The sequence below is a fragment of the Solea senegalensis genome, linkage group LG4 (genome assembly GCF_019176455.1).
Source record: "Solea senegalensis isolate Sse05_10M linkage group LG4, IFAPA_SoseM_1, whole genome shotgun sequence".
Taxonomy (NCBI): domain Eukaryota; kingdom Metazoa; phylum Chordata; class Actinopteri; order Pleuronectiformes; family Soleidae; genus Solea; species Solea senegalensis.
This window is the reverse complement of record NC_058024.1, coordinates 13359072-13384305: the sequence shown is the minus strand read 5'-3', so window position 1 is coordinate 13384305 and position 25234 is coordinate 13359072. Positions and strand designations below refer to the sequence as shown.

Sequence of the window (25234 nt, the reverse complement as noted above, 5' to 3'; positions counted from 1 at the left end):
TGGTTTTACTGCTAGTAATCCTGGTGGCCTTACATCCTTACATTAATGGAGAACACAGCTTGAACTTTAAGCAGTGACTGTATAATTGGTTGGCCCCTTTGGAGTATTTTGCACTGGGCATTGCAGGAGCAGTATATCAATACTCCGTCCACAAGCCAAGACAGATGGACTCTCGTTTGGAGAGGGTTCAGGATTTTCTTTTTTCCTGTATGTGTGTGTGTGTGTGTGTTAAACTCCCATAGGAATAAGTAAAGGGTTTCCACTGATGCCAAAAGCTCTCGGCTACAACAATAACATCTGCGGTTTGGATTAGACACGTTGGTGATATCACTCTTTGAGTAAAATGCCTGCATTATAGCAATCTTACAGCTTGTCCTTATTGTCTATGAAGTTTATAGAGGCATGGGATCCAACACAAATGATGACCTGCGCTGCAGGACATTGCAGTTCTTTGGCAGGGGAACTATGTTTTAATTCATTTTCTCCTAATGTTTTTCTATTGGCTTCACGTGTACAGTGCCACAATGGCAGTGTCCCTTCAGAGAACTCAGTAATCTATATGGTTAAAAAAAAAAAAAAAAGAGTCCTTTACTTAAGTAAATGTCAACATTGCAGTTGGAAAATGGTTTAAGAAAAGTATATTTTTCTCAATAGCATTCATAAAAAAAGTTTCAAAGTTAATAAAGATGATTTCTATTCACCCTTCACTCTTTTGTACACTTTGTTGTAGAAAACTGAAATGTGGCAGTGCTTTCAATTGCAGTCTGTAATTATTAATGTCAGAAGTGCAGGGAATGAAGGGGGAAACAAATTTGTGGAACTAAATTACCCTGTAAGTACTTCTTTTTTTTAATAGCAATTATCCACTAAATATTAAATAAGATAAAGACGGATGACTGACAGATTTAGCCTGAATTTCATTAGTAGTGTGGAAAAACTTTAACTACATGTTATAAAGTTTAAAAAATGAATCTGTCAATTATTGTCACGATTAATCAAGTAATCGCTTGGTCTATAAAATGTCAGAAATCGTTAAACGTTGATCAGTGTTTGTCAAACCCGGAAATGACCATGTTCTCAAATAGGTGATGATTAATTTAGCGATTGATTAATGATCGATGAATCGAGTCATTGTCTCAGCTCTATTATTTATAGTTATTATAACCATGTAAGTAAGCAAATAAAGCTTTATTTATGTAGCTCTTTTTCTAAAAACCAGTGTAGTGTATGTGAGGTCTGACTGTTTCATATTGCATCCCGCTGCCTTCTTATGTTTGTGTTCAAGGATACATATGCAAACAATTACAACAGACAGAATAAGTGATGTAATCTTCTTTTGTGAAGCTGTTTTTGGGGGAAAAACCAAACACTTTTGATCATGATAGTAACACAACAGCAAGAAAAGAACAGGAAAAAGAAAAGTAAATCTCAGATGGGATTGTCCCGGGTTTTGTTTTTACAGTTTATTTCATTTGAATTAATGGTCACTTTTATCAGGCTGTTCAATAGCCAAACACGTATCAATACTTTTTCATCACAGCCATCTACAATTCAATGCAAAAGTAAAAAAAAGAAAGAAAAAAAAAAGTAATGGGCAAAAATCAAAAACCACAAAAAAGCCACATTGTTTCATGTGTCATTAAATATATTCATTTGTGATAAACATAATATATTAGTATTACAAGACATTACACAACCATTCGCAATGGACACTGCTAAATAACATTTACAAGCCGATGTATAAACATGAGCAGATAATTATGGAGATATAGTATTTATGGAGAGCAGTCGTTTGTTTGGTTGGTTGGTTGGTGGGAGTACCTTTAATCTAACGTCGGCAAATCAAGTTGAAATGTGTCTGTACAGATGTGTTGGCAGAGATTTCGTTAGTATGCTGTAAAATTTCAAATGCGATGTACTGAGATGAACCCGTGTTTTTACATGAGTGTAAACCCACTGTGTGTGAGTGTGTGATCCTCCCGACATACACTCTCCAATTGTAAAAAACTCGTCCGACATTCATTTACTTGTCTTCTCATTTATTACACTTCTAATTATTTAAAAGGTCTGGTTAAAGTCCACAAAGCAGATAAAACTAGTTAAGGTTAAAAAAAATATAAAGGAACACTATACAGCTATATAACACACACACGTAGACATTCAGTCATGCCTTTTTCGTCGAGTACCAAGTCTTAATAATAATAATAATGGAAATCCAGTCCTCAAAAAGAGGCATTTTTGAGGTGACATTTGACATTTGACACGCAGCGCGCCAACCGCACACTGCACAATACACACGTGACATTTCATCACTCCACAGGTTATATTTCCACAACACTGAATACTGTATACAACTCAAATGTGTACATAATTCACAATCATTGTTAGCTATCAGTCAGCTACAGTAAAGAGGGAGCATGCGGTCGAGGTTTACGTGATAGATGTGGGACATCCCACTTATATTTAGTCCTTTATCGGGAAGTGAATGCTCATGTCTGATACTTAGGTGTGCCCGGATAAACTGATGTAAATCTTGTCGTCCATGTCTGCTCGGGTTTTGCTCCTGGTGCTATATATATGTGTATATATATATATGTATATATATGTTCCCTCTTCCAGTCCTTCTTGGTTTGACAATTGACAAACAAGAAAACAGACAACAATGAAGTTGAAGAGAGCCTCTGCTCCTGGTGCCCTGCCCCTACTGGAATGGAGTGGAATTGAATGTGGGATGAGGTACTCCTTCCTGTGTGCAATGTCTGCGACTGCTTTGGATTAGGGCTGCACAATATACTGAGAATGTACCATCATCACAGCACGTGCAATATACACGTCGTAGAAGATGTATGCATATCGCAAAGACTGCTTGAAGTGCACAAAGTGTAGATTTGCTTTTATTTAAAATGTTGTATCCGGATTTGTATTTAAGTAGTCAGAGGTTAAGAGAAGCAGACGGTGCTTTTTCAGTAATACTGGGTCTATGTTGACATGGAACCTAAAGTAGGAGGAGATTAACGCCGTACATTTAAAGCTACAGTGCGTAACTCTTTGTGATTTATTTGTTCTTGTTGTTGATGTTATTATTCTGCCTCGGTAACACACTGTACATTATTTCGTATGCTGCGTTCTCCATTTCAACATGTGCTCTTTCATACAATACTGTCAGGGAGTGTTTGTGTGTATACGGAGGCAGCGCAGGAGGTGGGCGGGGGCAAAAACTGTTTTTTTCCATGGACCATTCTTCGTGTTTTTAGTCTTACTCCAACCCGTCTGCAGCCGTCTCACTCCTCTACCACAGATGTTTCTGTCGCTTCCATCTGTCTTGGTGTAAGAAGAATCACTTCCTGCGTGTAACACTGCTGTACCAAGCAGCACATAGAGAGAGGTGTGTGGCTTAATCGGCATTGTGTGAACTCATTTAACAATGAAACAGCTATACAATACAGTTTAAAGTATTTCTTTATCCATCACGAGTCCTATCGCCGTCCCAATAACCTACATCGCATGTTTTCCCGATATTGTGCAGCCCTACTTTGAACAGTGTGAATGGAACTGGATGGAGAACATGTGCGTTACTCTCTCAGCAGACACAGAATAAAGTATGTTAAGGCCTTTACTGTCCACTAAGATACATCAGCCTGTACACAACACTCATCATTAAGAAAAGCAGGGTTTTTGAACTTATACAGCTTCTTTTTTTTTTTCTTTTTGCATGATATAACACAGTATGAGGTTATTTTTCTTTTTGGATGCCACTCTATAATTGAACATATCTCATATGTTCTAAAAAACTTTTGACTAGTAAAAATAAGTGCATGGTTGACATGTCTACTCTACATCTAGTTGATGCTACGGCACCGTCTACTAAAAAATAAGGTCTATGTATGCACGTATGGTTACTTTATATTGCAGAGAGGTCACAGCCACGTCATACTGCCAGTACACTGATAAGCGCCGAACAAAAGACTTGCATGTAAATAGGTCATTATACAGAATAAGGAGAGGATCATAGAATGGCAGTTTTGTTCCCACAACACTGAGGTAACACTCGTACGAGCATAGGGCTCTCAGGTAAAATGGCACTCTATCCACAGTTACAAACACTTTCACAATGTTTTTACTTTCAGCTGGTGAAAATAAAGGTTTCTTCAAAGTTTGGCAGGTTGCAAGAGGAACTTATCATACACGAGTGGAGTCCTGCAGTGCTATGCTTTCAAACAGGGAGGTGAAGTCGATGCTCTGAAGCACAAGGTCGATACAGTAGATTCATTGCTCTTTAAAAACAACTGAACTGAGGGGGGACTTTAAAAAAAAAGAAACGGCAACAAAAAAACACCGACAGCATCATGGGTAAAATAGTAAGGAAGGGACATTTCTGTAACATTAGGTGCAAACTCTGCAAATTAAGGACAAAACAAACCTTGAGAGACAAACAGAAATTGAACAACTGTAGAATGAGCTCCTTCACAAAAGTTCCTAGAAAAAAAACAAACTAATCTCTTTGCTCCAACTCAGAGCAGCAGCACTCAGTCATTCCCCATCTCTCCTACTTTTCACCTGTGTCTCTTTATCTTTTATTCTTCCAGTTTATTGATTTTTTTATTTATTATTATTCATCTATCCTCTCCTCTTCCTTGCATTCATCCCAGTAGAGGTATTGTTTTGCCTTCACCTCTCCCTTATTCTCTTCCCTTCTCTCATCTCCAGCTACTTTTAGCACTTCCCCCTCTTGTCGCGCTGTTGAAACTTCCTCAGCCGGCGGCCCCACAGGTCCTTCCACGGGATGAGCAGGCTTCCCTTGTCGGCCACCACGCCGCTCTGCCCGGGGGAGTCGTCGTCTGTGCCCAGGAGTAGGTACTTCCTCCCGGGCTTGATCTTGGGGCACTTGCAGGCCACGTCTTTTGCGCGCACCCACAGCAGCTGGTCGCCGCGGCGGATGCGGTTCTCACCTTGTTTGTAGACGGATATGATGTTGACGGTGAACTTCCACCACTCGCCCGCTTTGTCTCCCTTTAAAACGTGCACTTGGACAGCTGGTGGAGGAGAGGAGGAAAAGCCGGAGTTAAATCACTTTTATGAACGACTGACTCGCACCATAAAAATATATGTATATTATACCCTCTGTTCCTCGGAGAAGGCTCATATATTCAATATGTGGCCAAATTATTATTCAGTATGTGAGCGCTGCGTGCTGTGACTGTGTGTTGGCATGGGATCAGAGAAGTGTATATGCATTTGTTGGCTAAATGTCGGGAGTAAATTGTTAAACTGGCCACCAAGGGCAACAGATGCATGGTGACGAGGCTGAGAATAGTTGAGAATTAGTTTTAATACCTAACGTAGTGTGACTTCTGTTATTATTCTGCCTCTGTTTAGTCTTCATGAACAGAGACAATGTAATGTCATTTGTGCACTGTGTCCATCTGAAAACAGGCAATACTATCAGTCCACGCTGAGGGAGCATCCGTGTTCTTCTGAAACTTGCAGTGAATATTTCTTTGTGTTTTCAGGTCACACTCCAAAGGCTTTACTAGCAGAGTGTTGCCGTTGCCTGCATCTGTTTTGATGTAAAACAAATCACTTCATGTGAGCAGTGTAGGAATGCTGAATGTCGAAATACAGAGAGTCGTGTGGAGCTGATGGGCTTAAGTAATAATAACAAAATAGTTTGGTAATTAAGTAATGGAACAATTAAAATATTCAGCTCGCGTTAAACCAGCTCAAGAATTGACAGATGAAATAAAATCGATCATAAATAAGACATTTGGAATATGACAGTGTGGATAATAATACACAGGACTTTCATAGTTCATCAGACGAGATTGGGAATCAGCGTCAGAAACTATAACAACCTCAGACAGTTGCCAGCACATTTACACGGCTTCGTAAAAATTTTTTCAATAAAATTCTCTGTTTCAACGTGAACAAAAAAAAATTCTCCCCTCATCTCTGATCTATGACCTTTCCTTGTTTTGCTCCTGAGCATATTCCCTATTAGAGCAACCGTTGTCATAGCACTCACTGTGTGAGCACAAATGCTGCTGGTGGAGAACATCTGAAAGCACATTTCTCTCTGAAGGTCAGAGAAACATTTTTCCTTCGGATGCCCCCGAGCAGTTATATTTTCATTTTTTTTCCTCAAAAATAAATGACCAACAGAAAGGTTTTTACACACACACACACACACACACACAAAAAGCCACATCTGCTAACAATATAACTTCTGAAGTTGGTTGATCGTGCAGTCATCTGGAGTGTGAACATCTGAACGCTGACGACTTTGGGGCTGAATCATGCTAAACCTGGTAACTATTGGAACGCCACTTGTAGCTCGATATTTTAATATCAGGAAATGAGTAAAGCTTCCTCTGCAGAAGCTCTCCTGCGTGGACTCTCCGTCCAACCAAGCAACTATTACCTCACTGCAGTGATCGGAACAAGAGGCAAACAGCTCTGTGGCGACACAGCTAATCTGTGCTTCAAGTGAAGTGTTTTACCCCATGGGTTTGGTTAGGAATGTGCCATTAACTTGTGGGTGGGGGGGTCACTTTCAAGTGTGAGAATTAATCTAATCTGGATAAGCCTGGATTAAATGATGGAGACACTTGAGGTGGGACAAATCTTGTAATGACCCATTTATCTTCTATGTGTTTCATTTGTTTGGTGTTATTCTGCCTCTGTTTGGTTTTTTATGAACGGAGATTATTTTTATGTTGCGTCCTTTAACTGAAAACAGACTGTCAGGTTGATTGAGTGAGCATTTGTGTGTATACAGTGGCAGCGCAGGGGCGGGTTGGGTTAACCCTTCGGTTACCAATCCTGTCATCGCCGCCTACTTCTCATTACCATAACTCCTAGACCATTTGTGATATCTAGAAAATTCAAAAAATACGGACTGACGATCTGTCCAGGGTGGGACCCCGCCTTTCGCCCTATGTCAGCTGTGATTGGCACTAGCTCCCCCCCGCAACCCTCATGTGGAGGATAAAGGTAGAAGAATCATGGATGCATACCGGAAAGCAGAGAGAGAAATAGATCTTTGTGCCTATATACAGTACTTGTCACTACAGTAGCCCCTCAGGACTTCTGCGGAACAACCGAGATTCACGAACTGCCAGATATTGAAAGTGTAAGTTGGAAAATTGAACATTCTACAGCCATAGAATAAAAATAAATCCAGGCGGCCTGAATGTCATGATGGTCTTACCGGGTCAAACTGCTTAACCACTGATATTTTTTTTGGGCAGTAGACTTCACTTCTGAAACTTTCCATGTTCTCGCTTTACTAGCACCATGTTGCTGTCGCCTCCATCTGTGTTGGCATAAAATAAGTCACTTCCTGTGTGCAGCATGGGTGACACAAGATAAAAATCACTACTATACTGATCAGTAAAGGACATTTCTTTACTGTTACGCACTGCAGTTTTAACACACTTTTATGCTCAGTCAGTGCTCTTGTTTTTCTACAACCAGAGACGAGAGCAAGTTTTTTACATATGTGTATATATGTATATATGTATATATATATATATATGTATATATACATATATATATATATATACATATATATGTGTATATATATATGTATATATATATATGTATATATATATACATATATATATATGTATATATATATATGTATATATGTGTATGTATGTATATATGTATATGTATGTATATATATATATATATATATATATATATATATATATATATATATATATATATATACATATATAAAAAACATCTCGACTTGCTGAAAACACTCTTTCCCCCTCATGCTCTCCTGATATCGTGGTAAGATATCCCTTTCTTTGCATTTCTGGCTGAACATGATCACTTTCACTGTTCATCAGTCAACCCCCCCCCTCTTTTACTGCCAAGAATGAAGAGAGTTGGAGGAGCGGGGTGTTTGAGTATGTGTGTCAATGCATGGCGTGAGCAAATTGCACACAATTTCCAGAAGAAAGAAGGGTTGTTGGTCTGAGTAGAGCGAGCTCTCACAGCCTCTGCCATTCATCTTGGCCCTCTCCTTCATCCAGACACATAAAGGGTGTGTGAGGAGGGGTTGAGGAGAGTGGGGGGTGGGCACTATTTGTCTTCCCAGCCACAGAAAAAGTTCCAGGAGAATCAGGATGTGTTTCCGACCTCATGAGCTACCCGGGTTCTGCTCCCAGAGCTCCATCCAACTCTGCAGCGTGAGAATCCAGAGGAGATAGCTCTCTCCTCTCCAGGCTGAGGAGACTCGGTTACAGCATCCAGGCACAGTGTCAGCGTCAGTGTCTGCCTCTCTTTCTCTCTCTCGAGTGTGTTCTCAGTGTGTACTTGGAGTATTTAAACACACACACACAGAGACCCGCACACACACACACACACACACGCTTGCTGCCACTTGGTTGGAGCTAAATAGACACCAGAGAGAAACGGAGAGTCTGGGGTCAAACCATCTGTTAGGAAATAGTGCACACTGTTTTGGTGAAAGAAGGAGACGACGAAGAAGAAGAGATGAGTGTAAGGTGATCCTGCGCTCATACAATGGCTGCCAACTAAGTCTCCCTCACAGCAAAGCTTCCCATCTTCTTTGGACAGTGTGCTGTGGCTTGACACTGCCTGCCACCAACAAGCACGAGCTAATGAAATTAGAGCTTGCTTAATTACCGCACTGAGGCCCCAGTGTCCCCTCTGGTTATCAGCTAAGTGAATGATTGCGGGACCTGCTCTCCTGGGGTGAGCACAGAGGGGTGGCCCAGTGAGGCTCCGGGCGCCCTGCCTTTGAGCACTACCCCGGAGCATCGGTAAACACGCGGCGCTTTGATTCATTGTCCGCCTGGTGACAGGGAGAGGGAGGGTACGTGTGTGCAGAGGAGGGTCTCAGGCGCGAATATAATCCTTTTGTGTCCACCGTCTCCGTAGCTACGGCAGTGATGAAAAACAAAAATTGAATAAACAAAACATATTTCTTTCTCTCCGGGGTGGCAATCCGTCACCGTCTGCCTAATTTACCACCTGTTTGTGCCCCGAGGAATGCTGGGCGCCGGCAGAGCGCACAACTGTGTTTAAACAGAGGGCCCCTTCCCGTGACCCCTGGGGGGGCCCTGGAGCACAACCCCTCGCACATCAGGGTTGTGGCCCCCAGAGAACAGAGAGGAGACTTTGAGGCCCCACAAAAGCGGTGCGACAGGCCTGAGAAATGAATTAGACCGAGGCAAAGGGAGTGTATGCTGAGCACTGATGTCTGCCGTCCTGCCCCAGCGCGGATCAGGCAGGATCATCTGCTTCCAGACAGTTTTTTGAGGGACTTCAGGGGAAAAACAAACAGGAACCGCCCACTGTGCGTGAATCAGCCCGACTGATTTATAGATGTAATGTCTCTCTCAGCTCTGTTAAATTAAGATTTTAGTCAGTGGAAATATGAATAATGACTGCGTTTGGCTTCCGTGCAAAAAGAAACCAAATGGCCTGAATTACTGTCGACTCGACTGTGAAGGGGAATAAAGTACATTTCTTCATTCTTCTGCCGGGTGAAGTTGAAAGTAAATAGAGCTGTTTTTTTTCCTGACAGACAGTCGATGACATTTTTCTAAAGAGTGAGAGACAACTCTGTCTGCTCAGAAAGAGATGAACGATCGTGGGAGAGCAAATGATGATGAACCTTTTATCACTACAAAGATTTACAACTGCTTTTTTTTTATCTTAAAGCCGCCACCACACTGAATGCTGCATTCCAGTCACATGACAGTATATATATGTAATTGGCATATGTGTGTGTGTGTGTGTGTTAAAGTGCACGTCGATTTTACTCTTTTATTTAAATTTTATACGCCGCCTTTCGACCCTATGTCAGCTGGGATTGTCACCAGAATCTTGGAATCTCATAGACAAGTTACCGAGGATTCAGCTTCATATTTGTAAGGAATAAATTTAATAACGTAGGGAAGAGTGTCCAGAGGCTCACTCTATGCAGTATTTTGTGATTTACTTATGTTAAAACCACTAATAACAAACTGTTATATTGCAGAGATTAATGGTGCAGAAAACCCAAAGAGTGGAGTGGATCATTTGCCAGGTGGATGAATGTGCAGCTGCACAGTACAGTCGTGCAACTTCTTATCCTTTCTTGTGTAAGAATTGTAGGATTTATCCTTCTGTTGTGGTTTTTGGTAATAGTTGTATCACCTAAAGCATTTTTAACGTAAAACTTTTTAATCTTATTTATTTCAGCTTCATCACTTGCTGTGTGGAACATAATGCCATTGCTAAATGTCAGTTTTTTTTGCTTTCTTATCTGTTTCGAATTTGCTCTTAAATGCGTGAAGCTTTTGCCAAATACCCGAGTCAGACTGGGGTGGACAGAACATTCCCCCCGCAGTGTGTTCGTGTTCCACTGCATCTACAGGGGTGAAAGTCTACAAGTCCTCCAAAGTTCAGACATCGACACTTTGAATCTTTTATAACTAGTCTGGAGACGAGGTGCCGCAGGGCAGGGGAAGGCACAGGGCTGAGAGGTGCATACAAATCCAAAAAAGATAACTGTGTGCTCAGTGGGTAAAACCTGAGATTAATTCTGCACAAAATGCTTCTAGTTTTGAAGGAGAGAAAGGACTGAGTTCATTCAGGGTGTGTCCTAATTTAATAATTTGGACAACTGAAGAGCCAATAAAATAGTAAATAAGCATGGTTAAAATGAAACTCATGATCTCCCACCTGTTGTCACACTTACTAAAATAGGACAGTTAAATAAAATAGCTTATAAACATGTCAGGCTCAGTTTTTCCTTGAACCCCGATGAACCAGCCATGGTTAAGACTCTATTTTTTTAATTGTTTCATGAAAAAAATGTATGTAATTCCACACATAATCCCATGGGAGACAACATTAGTCAATTTTGAGCTTTTTCAAATTATGAAACCTCAGTAAAAATTCAACATTAGCTGCCAGTGCAATTTTAATATAATGTATCTGATATTAGCATGAAAAATATAGAACTATACTCTTAAAGGTGAGCAACACATTTCTGGTGTTATGCACGCATACATTAATCATAATTAATTATGAAATAATACATTTGTAGCCTCTGTCACAATATTAATGCTGATCATAATACATTTATTTTCTCCAATGTTTAAAATCTTATTTCATATTATAGCAGCATGAGTAGATTTGTGTTTTTCCAACATAGCGTGAATCAAAATATTAACCGACTTCTGTAGAAATGGACCAATCACAGTTCGCACTCCCATTGCATGTGCATATCAATTTAGTGGAAAGATTTATTTCAGCATTGGCAACAAATGCCTATGCTGCAAAGAAACTCAGAATGGTAAGAGTCTACTCTCAGAGCAAGTCATTTAAGGACTTTTGTGTGGGAATAAACAATCTGCATTTCTTGCAATCTTGCCCACTACAGCTTTAAGACCAGTCAGTCTTATCAACATTAATTTGAATTAAATAATTACTCTGTTTCCAAACCCAGAGTAGGTGACACCAAAACTTCCAGCACCAGGACTGAACTTAAAGACCAAATATGCAAATTAGGCCTTTGTATTTCTGTTATGTTATACAGGTGCATAATGAAAATTATACATTTATAATCACTGTGGAATTGTTGTGCTCGACATCTGATCAATCAAGACGTTTGACCTCTGCCAGCTGTTGTCCAGAGGTCAGACTGCACGCATGCCTGTATACTTGACTCACTCACCATAGTCCTTTTTACAGTACTTCTTCATGGTGATCTTCATCTTTCCCTTGGATGCTTTACAGTGTGAGTCGCAATCTGTTAAAAAAAAAAAACAGTGGGGGTAAGGGAAAGAAAGTGTTAGATGGCAAATCTCATCCTGTGTGTCTTTATAACATCATCAGACTAGATTCCAGCTGGATGAGCCTCCTATGAGGTCCCTTGCATTACACTATTCATGCCTGCGGGGTCTTAAAGATGCCTTCAGGCGCCAACGGGAACTGGCTTAAGGCTTACACAGATCCTCCTGTGTCTGTCAACACATTTCAACGGTACGCCTCCCCACTTTTCCACTGCGGCGCGCTCCCTCGTCAGTGTCCTGGCATGCATTGTTCGTTCTCTGAGAGTGACGGAGGTCACGACTGCACAACAGAAGGTCACGGGGTGAAATTAGCAAGTGACCTACTGAAAATTAGGCAGGGATCCTTAAGACGCGGGTCATACTTTCCACGTCTATGTGTCCGCAGATGTCCGCAAGGGTCTGCATGGCCCAAATCTCGTCATACGCGCATTTCCGTAATGGTACAGGGACGAATGCGAGTCAAAATGGAGGTGTGCTGATCACATGCTACGTCTAGGACACTTTGAGTCCACTTGATTTGGTCACAAAAAAAGACAACAAAGAAGACTGAAACCATTGCAAGAAGCCACACATCTACAACTCGGCACCCAGAGAATACGAGGACATACAAAAAAAGGACAAACTCCTGGGTAGACATTTACTGGAATGGACTATGAGATTGAGTGTTGGAACGCTACACTGACGCGGATCATTGTTTTAGTAAGAACAACTCTGCGGTCATATACGAGCTTGCGGAAATGCAAAGTGGCTCTCTGCGGACACATAACGTGGAAAGTGTGACCCGAACCATAGCAGCATCTCAGCCACATGAGGTGAGAAAGCGAGTACGCCAGCCATTCCAGCCCTTCCATCCCCCCCGCCCGCAAAGACGCTCACGTACTCATGATTAATGTCTTTTCTGGTTTTCCTCTTACACCAGTGTACATGTACCTGGGTTAGCGTGCCAAAGGGCTTTATCGATGGCCACTGCTGTTGCGCTGTCACTGCGCCAGGTACCTTTTATGTAATGAGGGAACTAGTGGTGGGACCAGAGTCCAGACCAAAAATTGAAATCATTTGTTCCCTCCATTTTCTTCTGACTGACACAAATTGGAACCAGATAATCTCCAAGTGTTGCCCCTCTCCCGCTCTACCTTTCCGAGAGCAATAAGCCTTGTGCTCTTTTTTTAGGGGGGTGGGAAAGCTGGGTTGGGCAGTCTGAAGAGAAAGGAGGGGGCAGTTTAGAGAGAGAGGGGACCTTTCAGCTCGCCTGAATATGGACAAACTTCATTATTTCTTCCAGCCCTCTGTCCAGTCTTCCCCTTTCTTCCCCATTATACTCTGTGTGAATGAGGTTGCCTGGGTAATGATGGAGAAAGAAAAAAACGCCCCTCTCCTCCCTCTCAAAAAAGGAGCGTTTTGGGACGTGGGATGAGGATCAAATTCATGTATGTGGAGAAAGCATTTTCTGCTGGAATGCCTGGCCGCTTTCTGCGGTGGCGGGAGAAATAAGAAAAGAGGAAATCCCAAAGTAAATGAATTTGACGAGTCCATATCGAGCAGGCCTGATTTCCATGTAAATGAAATGGTGAGGGCGGGAGGCCTCTTTATCTGCTACTGGACCCCGGGGCCTTCATCGTACCTCCCTTTGATAGCTGACGTTGCCCATTAGTCCCTTAGCGCAACCGCTGCCGTGGGCCACTACACCCACAGCTCCCATTAAGGTCCAGTCCCCTGCTGCGAGGACAAACACCCCCTTTGTGTGTCCCCGCAGCAGTGCCACAATCATTCTGCGGGGTCCCTAGGGACCACACTGTTCCTAATTTGGAGGGTGGTGTCTGTGTAGTTTCTGACAGGAGTCCAAAACTCCTCGCAGCCTCGGCGGTCACTATAGTAGAAAGTGGCACTCGCAACAAAGATCTTAACGTCAGTGGCGCCACTCTCGTCAGACTCTGATCGATGATCTGAAGTGAGTCAGCCTATTCACACAGGCCCAGTGTACTTTAAATTAGTTCATTAACAGTTTAGGTGACAGGTTTTCTCCTGTTTGCTTCTCATTATTAAAAGTCAACAGCTTAACAATACAGGTAACGTAAAACCTGCAGGTGAATGTTGCTGCTGTGGCACATCCTCTACTGTCAGCAGTCTGATGTTGAGACCTTGGAACAATAGGGTCAGGCAGGGCTTCCCCGCCGGTGCAGCGAGCCTTGATTGAAATACAAACTGGTGCAAATGAAGCATGTAATCAGATTAGGGCTGCAACCCTGGGGAGGCTGCAGGGCAGGCTGGGAATACAGGCAACGAGGCCACGGGGAGCGCTGGCAAAATATCTGGAGTTCACATCAGCAGCAGCCAGAGCTCACTGAAGTGTTTAGTTGACGGGTGATAAAATGAATAAATGGAAAAACGTGCGTGTGTGTGTGTTTGTGTGTGAGATAGAGAGATATGACTTCTGCTATTTTACTCACCTGATGGCTCCTCGTAGCTGCTGTAAGTTGCTGTTGGAGATGCAACTGGGATCTCTGTAATAAAGGAGAATAACATCATTATATCCTATGTGATTCTTCAATCTATGAGGAAACTACAGCTGAATAACCTTTACCCTCATTACAAACGCTTCATCTCCAAGTGTATGTGAAAAAAAACCCCAACTAAAAACGATCTGGGAATGGATTTAATAGAACATCTTATTAATAACAGTTGATTTTGAAACACAGATGTGACACAAAAAATGTCCCGCACGTAAGTGAGTGTGTTATTAATGTCCTGTTCCCCTCTGACTGGGATGTGTGTGTGAAAGAGCCAAAGACGGCGGGGTTGTTAAAGTCAGAGCTGGCAGGGAGGTAGATGTCACACATACTCCGTATTGTACTATAAAAAACAGAAGACGTTATTTCAAAAAACATGTGAAACCAGATATATTCAGATATAAAAAAAAACACAATTTCCTCTCTTTTTTTTACTTCACATTGGTTACCTTTCCAACTAAATGTGAGAAATCCTGCTGCACAGTGTGTAAGTTGAGCTATGGTTGTGGATTCATTACGCTATTCACATGGGCTTCTGTCCTTGTCCTTGACTCCTCTTCGTTATGTGGCAATAAGGGCTGCAACTAATGATTATTTTCTCTATTATCGGTCCATAAAATGTTGATCCGTGTTTACCAAACCTGGAAATGATGATGATCTTGAATGCTTTGCTGTGTCCACAAACCAAAATGATTACATTTTAATGAGGAAACCAGAAAATATTCACATTTTAAGAAGCTGATAAAAAAAAAAATTTGATTATCAAAATAGTTAATTAATTAATTAATCTAGTCTAGATCTAGTCTAGATAATCTAATCTTCTGTGACTGACTTCTTCTATTATTTCTGGGTTGAATAAGAACCATGTTGCATGTGCAGGGTTTGAGTCTCACTCTTATATGACTGAACATATACATGCAAAAGTAATTTGACTCCCAGTCGCATTATCTGGGAGTGTCAATCCAACTTAGCATGTTAAGTCACTGTGATTCTTGGTCCACACAGACCTTGTCCTTTTCCCACCTGCCCTTATCAGCCTCAGTCACGTAGTGGACAATTGTTAGTGAATGCCTGATCTACCAGACTTGCATCTTATCTTTTGGTGCCAGCCTCCTCCTCCTCCTCCTCGATGCTCCTATAGCAAAAAAGCAGCTACTATAGCAACCCATCTCTGTTTCTGTGAGGTTGCTGGCGTTTATTGCCGAGGGCCTGGAATCTGCGCGCGGCAGATACAGCCAATAAACATATCAGCCATCATTCCCTTGGACTCGTTCTGGGGATTTATTGTGAGACGGGCCGTTAACGGTGTAGAAGGCACACAAGGCCATGTTAGGCAAGCAGTGATGGTCTGTTTATCCAGGCTCTGGTTTACACAGCCAAACAGCTATCTAAAATAATGGAACAGGGGTATAAAAATAACACAACACAAGTGTGGGCCGTGAATTCAGGCCTAACCACGTGTCCTGTCCTTGTCAGGTCTTGTCCCGCTGTAATTATGGCTGGGGTTATCCTGTAGGGTTTGGCTGAGCAAATTTGGCAACAGACCTGGCTGCAATCAATTCATTTTATAGGAATCTCTCGCAATTAGTGGATTTCTTTATAGCTGCAAAGTGAATTGACTCTATTTTTTTGTTTTGCATCAAATTAAACTGATCAACTTTAAGATAAATGAAAGTAATTGAACTGTTCCTGATAAACTTGAACTTTTGTGTTTGGTATTTGATCATTATCAAGCTCCTCAGGACAAGCTCCTTTATTCTCCTTCTTGAATAACCAGACAAAGATTCTCTTGCTGTGGCAATTTTTGGCATGTCCAAGCTTCAGGTGTGTGTGTCTGGGCAAAAACAACTAAACTTGGTCGAATAAGTGTAAAAATAAGCAAAACACGTAGAGCAATCACTCAATTTCTTAATTCAGAAAGAGTTTTATAAACTGCAAAATCTGAAGAAGGATGGCTCTACCCTTATAAACCCGATACCTACGAACGAAGAACACTGACAATTACGCGCGTATCTATGGGAAGCTCATTAACTCAACTAGTTGATGAGGAAACCTTTTTCCCCTGATGCACTTGGGAAAGGGAGGGCCGAGAAAGGATTTGTTGCTTTCTGCAGTCTCACCCAGGCTGTCACTTTTTATTCAAAAGTCATTATTATTTTGAACCTGGGTGTAAATAAAAAGACAGCCACCCTCGATCCTGATCAGGTTGACGGACTCACATTTCTGGCAAATAATATTAGAAATGAAGTCGTCATAGAACTTGTGTAACATTATTTAATTGTAGTTTAAAGCTGTTGGAGCTTCCTCCTGTTGTCAGTGATCTACCTTTCAGGGAGGGTTTATTCCATCACACTCTTCTAAGTGTTGTATGCTCTAACACCAGCAGAACTCTTCATAATGATTAAAGTTAAAGTTACAGCTCACTAATTTGACACACACGTATTTTTTGTGTTTCCTTTAGGAATGGTACCAAAATATCTGACCGAGAGTAATGGTACGGTATGGGTGGAGCTAAACCCACGACAGTCAGCTGATTGGGTGACAGAAAAGCGTCACTCCCTTGAGTCTGTTCTCACACAAAGCTTTGACGTCTTGTTGAGACAAACATCCACAAACCGAGCAGAAACAAAAGAGCGGCTGGATGTCGTTCATCGTGTCGCGTTCAATGTCGTCGTTACAGCGCTGTGTATCTCGCTGACAAAGACGCTGTTCTCGCGCCGCACCAAACCGAACTGTGCCACGATGGAAACAGGGCTTTAAAGAACAGCGATGCGCAAACTTTGGTTGAACAGATACTATACACAACACAAGAGGAACTCAGCAACACAACGTTTTAGTTATTAAAGCGTGCATATGTTGCTATAGTACATAAATGATTTGTTAAACACACACAAGCTGTCATTCAGTGATTTGACTGACAGGCGTGTGCAAGGTTGACAGACGTTGGCCTTACTGATGCAGGGCGCGATGGGAGAGCGGCTCTGCTGGTAGCCCTTCGCGCAGCGGTTGCAGGTGATTCCTGTCACTCCGTCCTTGCAGGGGCATTGTCCCGTTGTCTGGTTACACGTCTTCCCCGCTGCGCCGACCGGATGGCAATCACACGCTGGAGGAAAACAAGAAGAGCACAAACACCAAGCTAAATTAGACTCAAGTAAACAACTTGTGATTTGAGAGCGCAAACATGGGTGGTTTGCAAAAGCCAGCGAATATCAGCTTTCAAATGACTACAGTATGTCTCGGCTGGCTCGTCCCGTGCTGACTCTCCATATTCCATACAATAAAAAGCAATCTCGCTCAAACCCTAGTGAGAATTCATTCACATTAGTGCGGAGTGTGTTTTCCTTCCAGACCATCGCAGATGGAGAACTGGGCCTCGGACCAGAACGAAAACCTCAATCAAATTACACCACTTCACTCCACCCATAATGACCATAGGGTTCTTTATTAGGCTCTGCTGTGGAAGGCATGAAAAAGAGTAAATAACTTGATTAATTATAGTATTTCACTCTCACCGCACGGTATTGTTTCGAGTGTATACGTCAAAGTATGTGTGGGAATGTTTCATGCATGTGTTTGTGTATGAGTGTGTGTGTGTGTGTGTGTTCTCTTCTTGAGATTCACTTCCCAACGCAAAGCTTTTTTGGCAAAACGTTCCCCACAAACGCTGCCGGAATAATGTTTCCTATTAATGGACGAGTGGAACGCACTTCAAAGTCCATGTTAGCTGGGAGGATTGTGAGTTGAATGTGAGAAATTTACTTCTCCGTGTGTGTGTGTGCGTGTGTGTGCGTGTGTGCGCGTGTGTGTGTGTGAGCAAGTTCTGCCAAACATTTACCATAAAGCCAGTGTTTGAAGTGGGAGCCCAGCCTCCCCTATTAGCTCTGCATGTGTTCTATGCACCAATAACCAGAGTTATTTGAAATGAGCTTGAAGTGGTCGTGTCGAGGTTGGACTTACTTTTACGCGAAATTTATAGAGCTTCATTAACATAACGAGATGCTCGTTAAATAAAAAAAAAAAGAAAAGAAAAAAAGGTTGCGCTCCTTTGTGTTCTCGCTCTATTTTTAATTTCTTCCAAGGGCATGTGCTGAGTTATGGGGACCTGATTTATTCCTTCTTTGGATTCAGGACCATGTTGTTTACATAAAAATGAAGAAAGAAGAAACTGAAAGTGCAATAAAACTTTCATTACGTAACACAACTAACAATAAAACTCAGTGGTGACATCATATAGCGGTGACATTTATTTTCACTGCTACTGTAAACAGCTATTGAGCAATAATATATACTGTATATAGATATAAAATATTCTATAGAATAAACTCTGTTTTAGGGTTGAAACAATTATTTTGATAATCTGGTTTCTCTGCTCCATGTAACAAAGAAATCATACAAACTGAATCATTTTGGTTTGTGGACAAAACGAGACATTTGAGAATATCATCATTTCTTTTTATGAACCAAATGATTACTTGATTCACTGAGAAAATATCGATAGTCATTTTTGAAGTGAAGTTGTTGATATTGTGGATCTAGTTATCCATTCCCACTAACTTTTTAAAGTATTTTCCTCATCTACCACTTGCCTGTTAACGACGTAAACACAGACCATTATTACTCTTTATATTTTGCATGTTAAAGCCACATTGTTTTTTACACTTTGTAAGCCTTTTCCAAAAGCCAGGAAAAAGCACCCAAACGTCTTCTTTTCCTGAGTGACTGAGTGTAAAGCCAAATGTGGTTGGCTTGTTCTCACAGCCACAGGCATGAGACGAGTAACACTACTGTGCACAATCTCATGGCTGTTGTACCCAAAATTACCTAATTTTTTTGGAGGGAGCTTATATGTATATATTTGAACGGCCGCCATTCTTCTAACACATGCGTGTTACAGACATAACGATGTCAAACTACTCGTTTAAGTGACTTCAGCAGCCTGTGAGACTATATTGCTAATTAAAAACAGTGATTGGTAAAATGAATATATAAAGTCATTTTTCACTCCTTCATCCTCATGAGACCCTGAACTCCATGATGACTGCTTTTACCGGGAGTCGTACAAATGGGAAACATTAATTAATTTCAACCTGCAGCGCGAGCGGGGGGCGGGGCCTCACAGAGCTGAGTGTTTGCTCAGGGGTTCAGGGTTTGTGCAGTGACACAAGCACCAGCTTCATCTCTGTGCACTCGCTGTGCCCAGTTAAAGGCTTACACTGCCAAACATACGAGGGGACCAAGAAAAAACAAACTGAAGGGGCAGGAGGAGGAGGAGGGGCCGGGGCCGGGGGACTGTGGGTCTCCAAGAGCCATGTTTACACTGCGCTTGATGAGGGGTGAAGTTGTTAATCTGGGAAATAAAGCATGAGGCATTCCACACTGCCACTGGAGATGTAGGCACAGTTTAGTGCAGTGGAGCCTTTTTTTTACATGAAACCTTCAACTATTAAGTGAATCATTGAGAGGACATTCTGTTGAGACGTGAAATGAGGAAAGGTTAAGGAATGGGGGAATGAAAGCAGACTTCCTCCTGGCCCGCGTTGGCGCTGCGCTGTATTTCCTGTCCAACAACAGCAGAGCAGGATGGTTGGCTGATTTGAACAATAAATAAAATGGTTCGTAACTGATGTCACATTACGCCGTTTCTGTCACCCGAGGAGAAAAGGCAGCAATCAGCGTGTTTGGATTTGACTCCAGAGCAATGAGCCGGGTGTGTGATGGGGAGCCGCATGGACGTCAGGTCTCCAGGTGACCACTCCAGCTGTTTGGAAAGTCTCTGCACAGATCTATAGAAGTTGCTACATGATTAGGAAAAGTGAGAAGTGCAGCCTCACCCTTTCACTGAATTACTCCCCAAATATAGCTTGTGAAAATGTTTAGGCTGGCAGCGCGGAACAATACCGCGCAGAGCCATTTGTCATTTTTTAAATGCAGATGCTCTATCAAGATTTTGTTCAGCAAAACACCGCCTCTGGCAGTAAATCCATCCCAGCTCTCTCCACGGTGGTAATCTCTGACTGTCCGATAATTAAGAAAACAACCGAAAAACACCCTCATACGCCATCTCGCTCATGCCTCTGCTCTTATTTCATGCGAGTCGAGTGCGTCAGAGTGAATTAGGAAGGGAGGAGTGTCGGAAATATCATGTTGCTGTTTTCCCGCGTTGAAATAGCCAGCGGTGCAGCGAGGGTTAGGGCACTGAAGGATATGCAAACTGAGATGCAGTCGGCAGCGGCGGCTGCTGCAGGAGACCACAAGATATTCACGTGCCCAGTGTCACTCTTTTTATTATATAATATAATATAATTAGTCTGTGGTCGTAGATCGTGATGGAAATGATCAGTGGCATTTAGTGATATTGCTTAACACCAGAGGTATTACAGTGAAACGAGTAGCACGTTCGTAGGCTGCAATTTAATCTATTATTTTATTGTAAGGAATTCAAGAAATATTAATCCGTTAAGGTCTTTTGTCTTTGTTTAAATAATAAGAACCAGCTCTGTGAATTCAGCTTCTTAAATAAATGTTATGGATTCTTTGCATTTAGGGACGTACTCGTGTAGGGCTGAACGATTTTGAATGAATATCCAATTGCGACTATTTTGACCGAAATTGCGATTGTGATAAGATTTGCGTTGTATGTCGGACGACACATTGTGTGCAAGCGCACTTTGCATTACCGTAATTATGCATCAGTTTTTGGCCTGTTTTTGGACACTGAGACAAGAACTCAAGCAAATGTCATTCTAAATGTTCAATATACTGTTTTTCTTCATTTTAAATTGTTAATACAGTATTTTAACATGCAGTAACTGCCAGATATTAAAAGTTTTCTGGAAAAATGGTTAAGTTGGCTTTTTATGGTTAAAATAAGCAAAAGAAAAAAGTCCATACAGACATTTTAAAGGCTTAAAGGTTAAATCACCTTTCTTCCTCATTTGACGCTCAGTTTAATTTGACATTATCTTAACAAGCAGTTGATAAAGTTATCTGATAAAGTAGCTGCTGAGTTTATCTGCCTTTGCACACTAACATCACGGTTTCTGTGTGTATTTTCTCACTTACAGCCTGATGCAGGCACGTCTATGGGATGTTTAGACAAAGTGATGTAGAGTGACAGCAGTTTGTTTGCTCACAGCCTCTGGTGCTGTCTTTACTCCCTGAGGTGCTACAAACAGAAGGAGCTCAGCTTTTGTCTCACCTCACATTAATCCTTGGCAGCCTGGTCTCAAACCTGATGTACGTGCTCACACCTGGATCTGTGTGTGTGTGTGTGTGTGTAACTATACACGTGTGTATTTGTGTTGTTAGGGGCGATTAGCAAGTAGTTTCCCTTGCCGTGTTCAGTGGATCAGCTCACACCTCTGCTCTGTTTTGTTGTGTTTGTCTTGTCAGGGATCCACAGAGAATCTCAAATAGCTCAGGAGCTGCACGGGTCACTTCACTGACACCAAGACAGCTGGATGCTTTTCTTCTGAGGTTTTTGAGCAACAACAACAACAGAAATCCTTTCGTACCATATGTGTGAAAAGGTGCACTGTGTCTGTGTTGTGATGTTTTGTAAAGCACATGATAAAAGTAAAGTTTAACTCCAGAGATAAAAATGCCAGATAATTAATCCTTCGAACACAGAGCATTTAGACATTAGGCTTTATTTCATTACTATGTTATTACTAATATAGAAAATCTTATATCCAATATGCAATCACATTAAGTCAGTGTTATTTTTTTATTTTCAACTAAACAAAAAGTGCTCGAAACATTGGAGATATGTCACAGTTCAAAGTTCGCGTGGCTCGTTTTTTATGAACAGAAACAACGGTCTATTATGTGACCTCTGCACAATTAACGCTGCAATATAAAAAAATGCAAATACACACACACACCCAGGATGTCCATAATAGGAGTGGTGTATTATTCCCACAGCAATTTACCAAGGGTGAGCACAAAGGGTTAAAGAATTCACATTTCTGCCATTGAAGATATTGAACTGGTTGAATAAACCATTAAATATATAATATATATATATATACATACATATATAAATGTATGTATATATATTTTTTTATATATATATATATATAATATACTGTATTTAGAACAAACTGCTGTAATAACACCTACCAAAGTTAGTGTTTTCCATGCATAGGGTATATACAGTATTATTTTTGGTTCCAACATAAGATGCCCCCACTCACTCTGAATGTATCTGTACAGAATCTGTGTGGGTGGCCACTGAAATAGCTCATTAATAACATGAATTTATTATATTTTAGTAATATTTATTACACTCGCGCTGTAATATAATTTCCACGCTCGCCGCGCAGCAGCCCCAAACACAGAGTGAACCAGGTGTGGGCCTGAGATTGTTGGCAGGAGCTTAGTGCTAAGAAAACTGTGTGCGCAGAAGCTGCCAATACTCGGCATGTTTCGACGAAATGTAACGTCTAATAAGAGTCGCCGCTAACAAGGTGACCTGGCCGGCTGAGGAGGAATAAAAACTAAGCAGCTCCCAAATACTGAATGTTGTAGAAACTTAGAAACATTGAATCCTTTGAGCTGAATAAACTTCCTCAACAGTTTAAAAATGTACCAGATTTAGCCTGGTGGTTTTTGTGCGATGGTGGTGCCATTGAGAGTGAGACTGAAGTTTTATATACATACAGTAGTAAGTAGTCGCATTGTCTGGTTGTGTTTACATATATTTTAAAAGTTAGATTTTAGTCCGACTAACACAGACTATGAACTAAACAACTAATCAATTATTTGACAAAATGATTTACAGATACATTGATAATGAAAAGAATCATCAATTGTGGCCATTTATGTGTGTAAATGTGTCAAATTCAAGTCTTCAGGTTTTGTGGTGCTGTATAGGAGAATTATTCTATTTAAATCAACATAATCTTATTCCGAGCTGCAACTATTATTTTTTATAATCGAGATTATAAATAGATCATGATATCATTATGGATTTATTTTCTCGATGAATCGAGTAATTGCTTGGTCCATAAAATGTTGATGAGTGTTTGTCAAACCTGCAAATGATGATGTTCTCCAATGCCTTTTGTTTCTTATATGGAGCACAGAAATGTATATATAAAATAAATAGAAATATATTCACATTTAAGAAGCTAAAACAATCAGAAATCTTGCTTTAATCATGAAAAAAGCCTCAAAATGATTCATCGATTATAAAAATAGTTGACGATTCATTTAGTAATCGAGTAATTGTTTCAGCTGTAATCTAATTATTATGACCTCCATGAAAGGAGCACAAGGACTGTAATCTGATAGCACAGTGTATATACTGTACATATAAAGGTATACATTAAATGCACTATTTTTTTTTAAAGTAAAAGTAAATAAAGTGTTGGATAAATGTTTCCAAACAGTTCAAATAAAAAGGGGTCATATTTTCTCTATAATCACTGAGGGAAACTTACATGTGAGCTTTACTTTAACATTAAGACAGATAGAGTTAACCCATCCAGCTTCCGTCGCGTGCATAATTACCTTTGCAGGCTCTCCGGTGAGAGATGGCTTTGGTCATGTCCCTGTAGTAACCCTCTTTGCAGTAGTGACAGTGGCGTCCAGCCGTGTTGTGGCGGCAGTTGAGACAGACGCCGCCGCTCCTCCGGCCTGACAGCTTGTACAGCTCCATGTTGAAGCGGCAGCGGCGCGCGTGCAGGTTACAGTGGCAGGCTGCACAGACAGACACACACACACACACTGAATACTTGATGTTCTGCAGCTCTGTTTGACAAAAAGTAAAGTAATGCATTTGTCATGGCGTTGTGAAACGTTTTCCTAAGCTCCTGAAAAGCTGACATTTTGGAAACACGAGCTCGTTATCTGACAGCGATGAACTCGGCACGCTGTGATTACGAACCTTCCAGTCTGCAGTTGTGGTTCGGAGCCAAATGCAGACGGTGGAAAATGCACTTTACTCTAAAGACATCATGAAGTCTGGATGTTGTGGCATGAGTTTCATATGAAGGGACGACAACAGGTTCTGGAAACAGATGGCGCAGCAGCTCGGCCTGAGAATAATGGAGCATCTAAAGAGAAAATGTCCTGGTTCAGGCCCTCTTTGACTCGGCCACCTGCTTGTGAATTTAACCTCTGAACCCTGGTGATGTCGGGCAGGAAAATGCTTTTCCGCTCTCCCACACATCTGAGTGACTGGTGTATTCTGTAATTTATTGTCATTGTCATTTTTCACTCGTAAATATTGACCTCGGGGTTCATTCTCCTCCCACGTGATTTAAAGTTGCTGCCAATTTGTCTCCTTATGAGAGTGTGCGTGATATTAAAATCATTCATTGAATCCACAAATATGATTTATAATGGAAAGTATGTATTAAATTCAACTTATTGTTATTACATTGATTTCATAGTGGAAATTTGGTGAGAATAAATACTTAAAAAGTATCTAAATTCATCCATTTAAATGACCAAGATTCATATTTATGTATATTGTTTTACAAAAGGTTAGTACAACAAATAGTAAATAAATTGTCATTTTATAATCTGAAATAGTTCATAATTTACGCTCTAATCAAATTGTATAGTCAGATAATTTCCCAGGGAAACATATGAGGGAGTCCCCAGAATATTTGGTTTTATTTTTTTCTTTAATCAAAGTATGCTCAGATAATTCTTAGACAATAAAAAACTGGCAAAAGACATGAATTCTCCCAGGAATATTTGAATATTTTAAAGAATATTCAGTCTTTCTTTCAGTCACATGGCAACACACTTTGCACTGATTTGCAGTGCAATGATATTAAATTAGCAATGTGCACAAATGCACAGCCACATGTTTACTGGGCTGAATGGAGGCCGCACTATTTATATAAGCGAGCCTCACACATCCTCACATTTCAATAATCTTAATGTCATTACAGG

At 41.1% G+C, this 25234-nt stretch overlaps 1 protein-coding gene across 1 annotated transcript in view; it reads right to left on the bottom strand.

The window, feature by feature from the left end:
• Positions 1-1790: 1790 nt before the first annotated feature.
• The window catches only part of LOC122767949 (netrin-1-like), a 37955-nt gene continuing 14511 nt past the window's right edge, over positions 1791-25234 (bottom strand). The window contains exons 4-9 of the mRNA XM_044023528.1: positions 24216-24366; positions 23840-24079; positions 17280-17429; positions 14267-14320; positions 11702-11776; positions 1791-5033 (exon numbers count right to left, since the gene is read on the bottom strand). Coding sequence (XP_043879463.1) covers positions 4714-5033; positions 11702-11776; positions 14267-14320; positions 17280-17429; positions 23840-24079; positions 24216-24366 — 990 coding nt within the window. The 3' untranslated portion in view covers positions 1791-4713. The remainder of the gene's footprint in view (positions 5034-11701; positions 11777-14266; positions 14321-17279; positions 17430-23839; positions 24080-24215; positions 24367-25234) is intronic.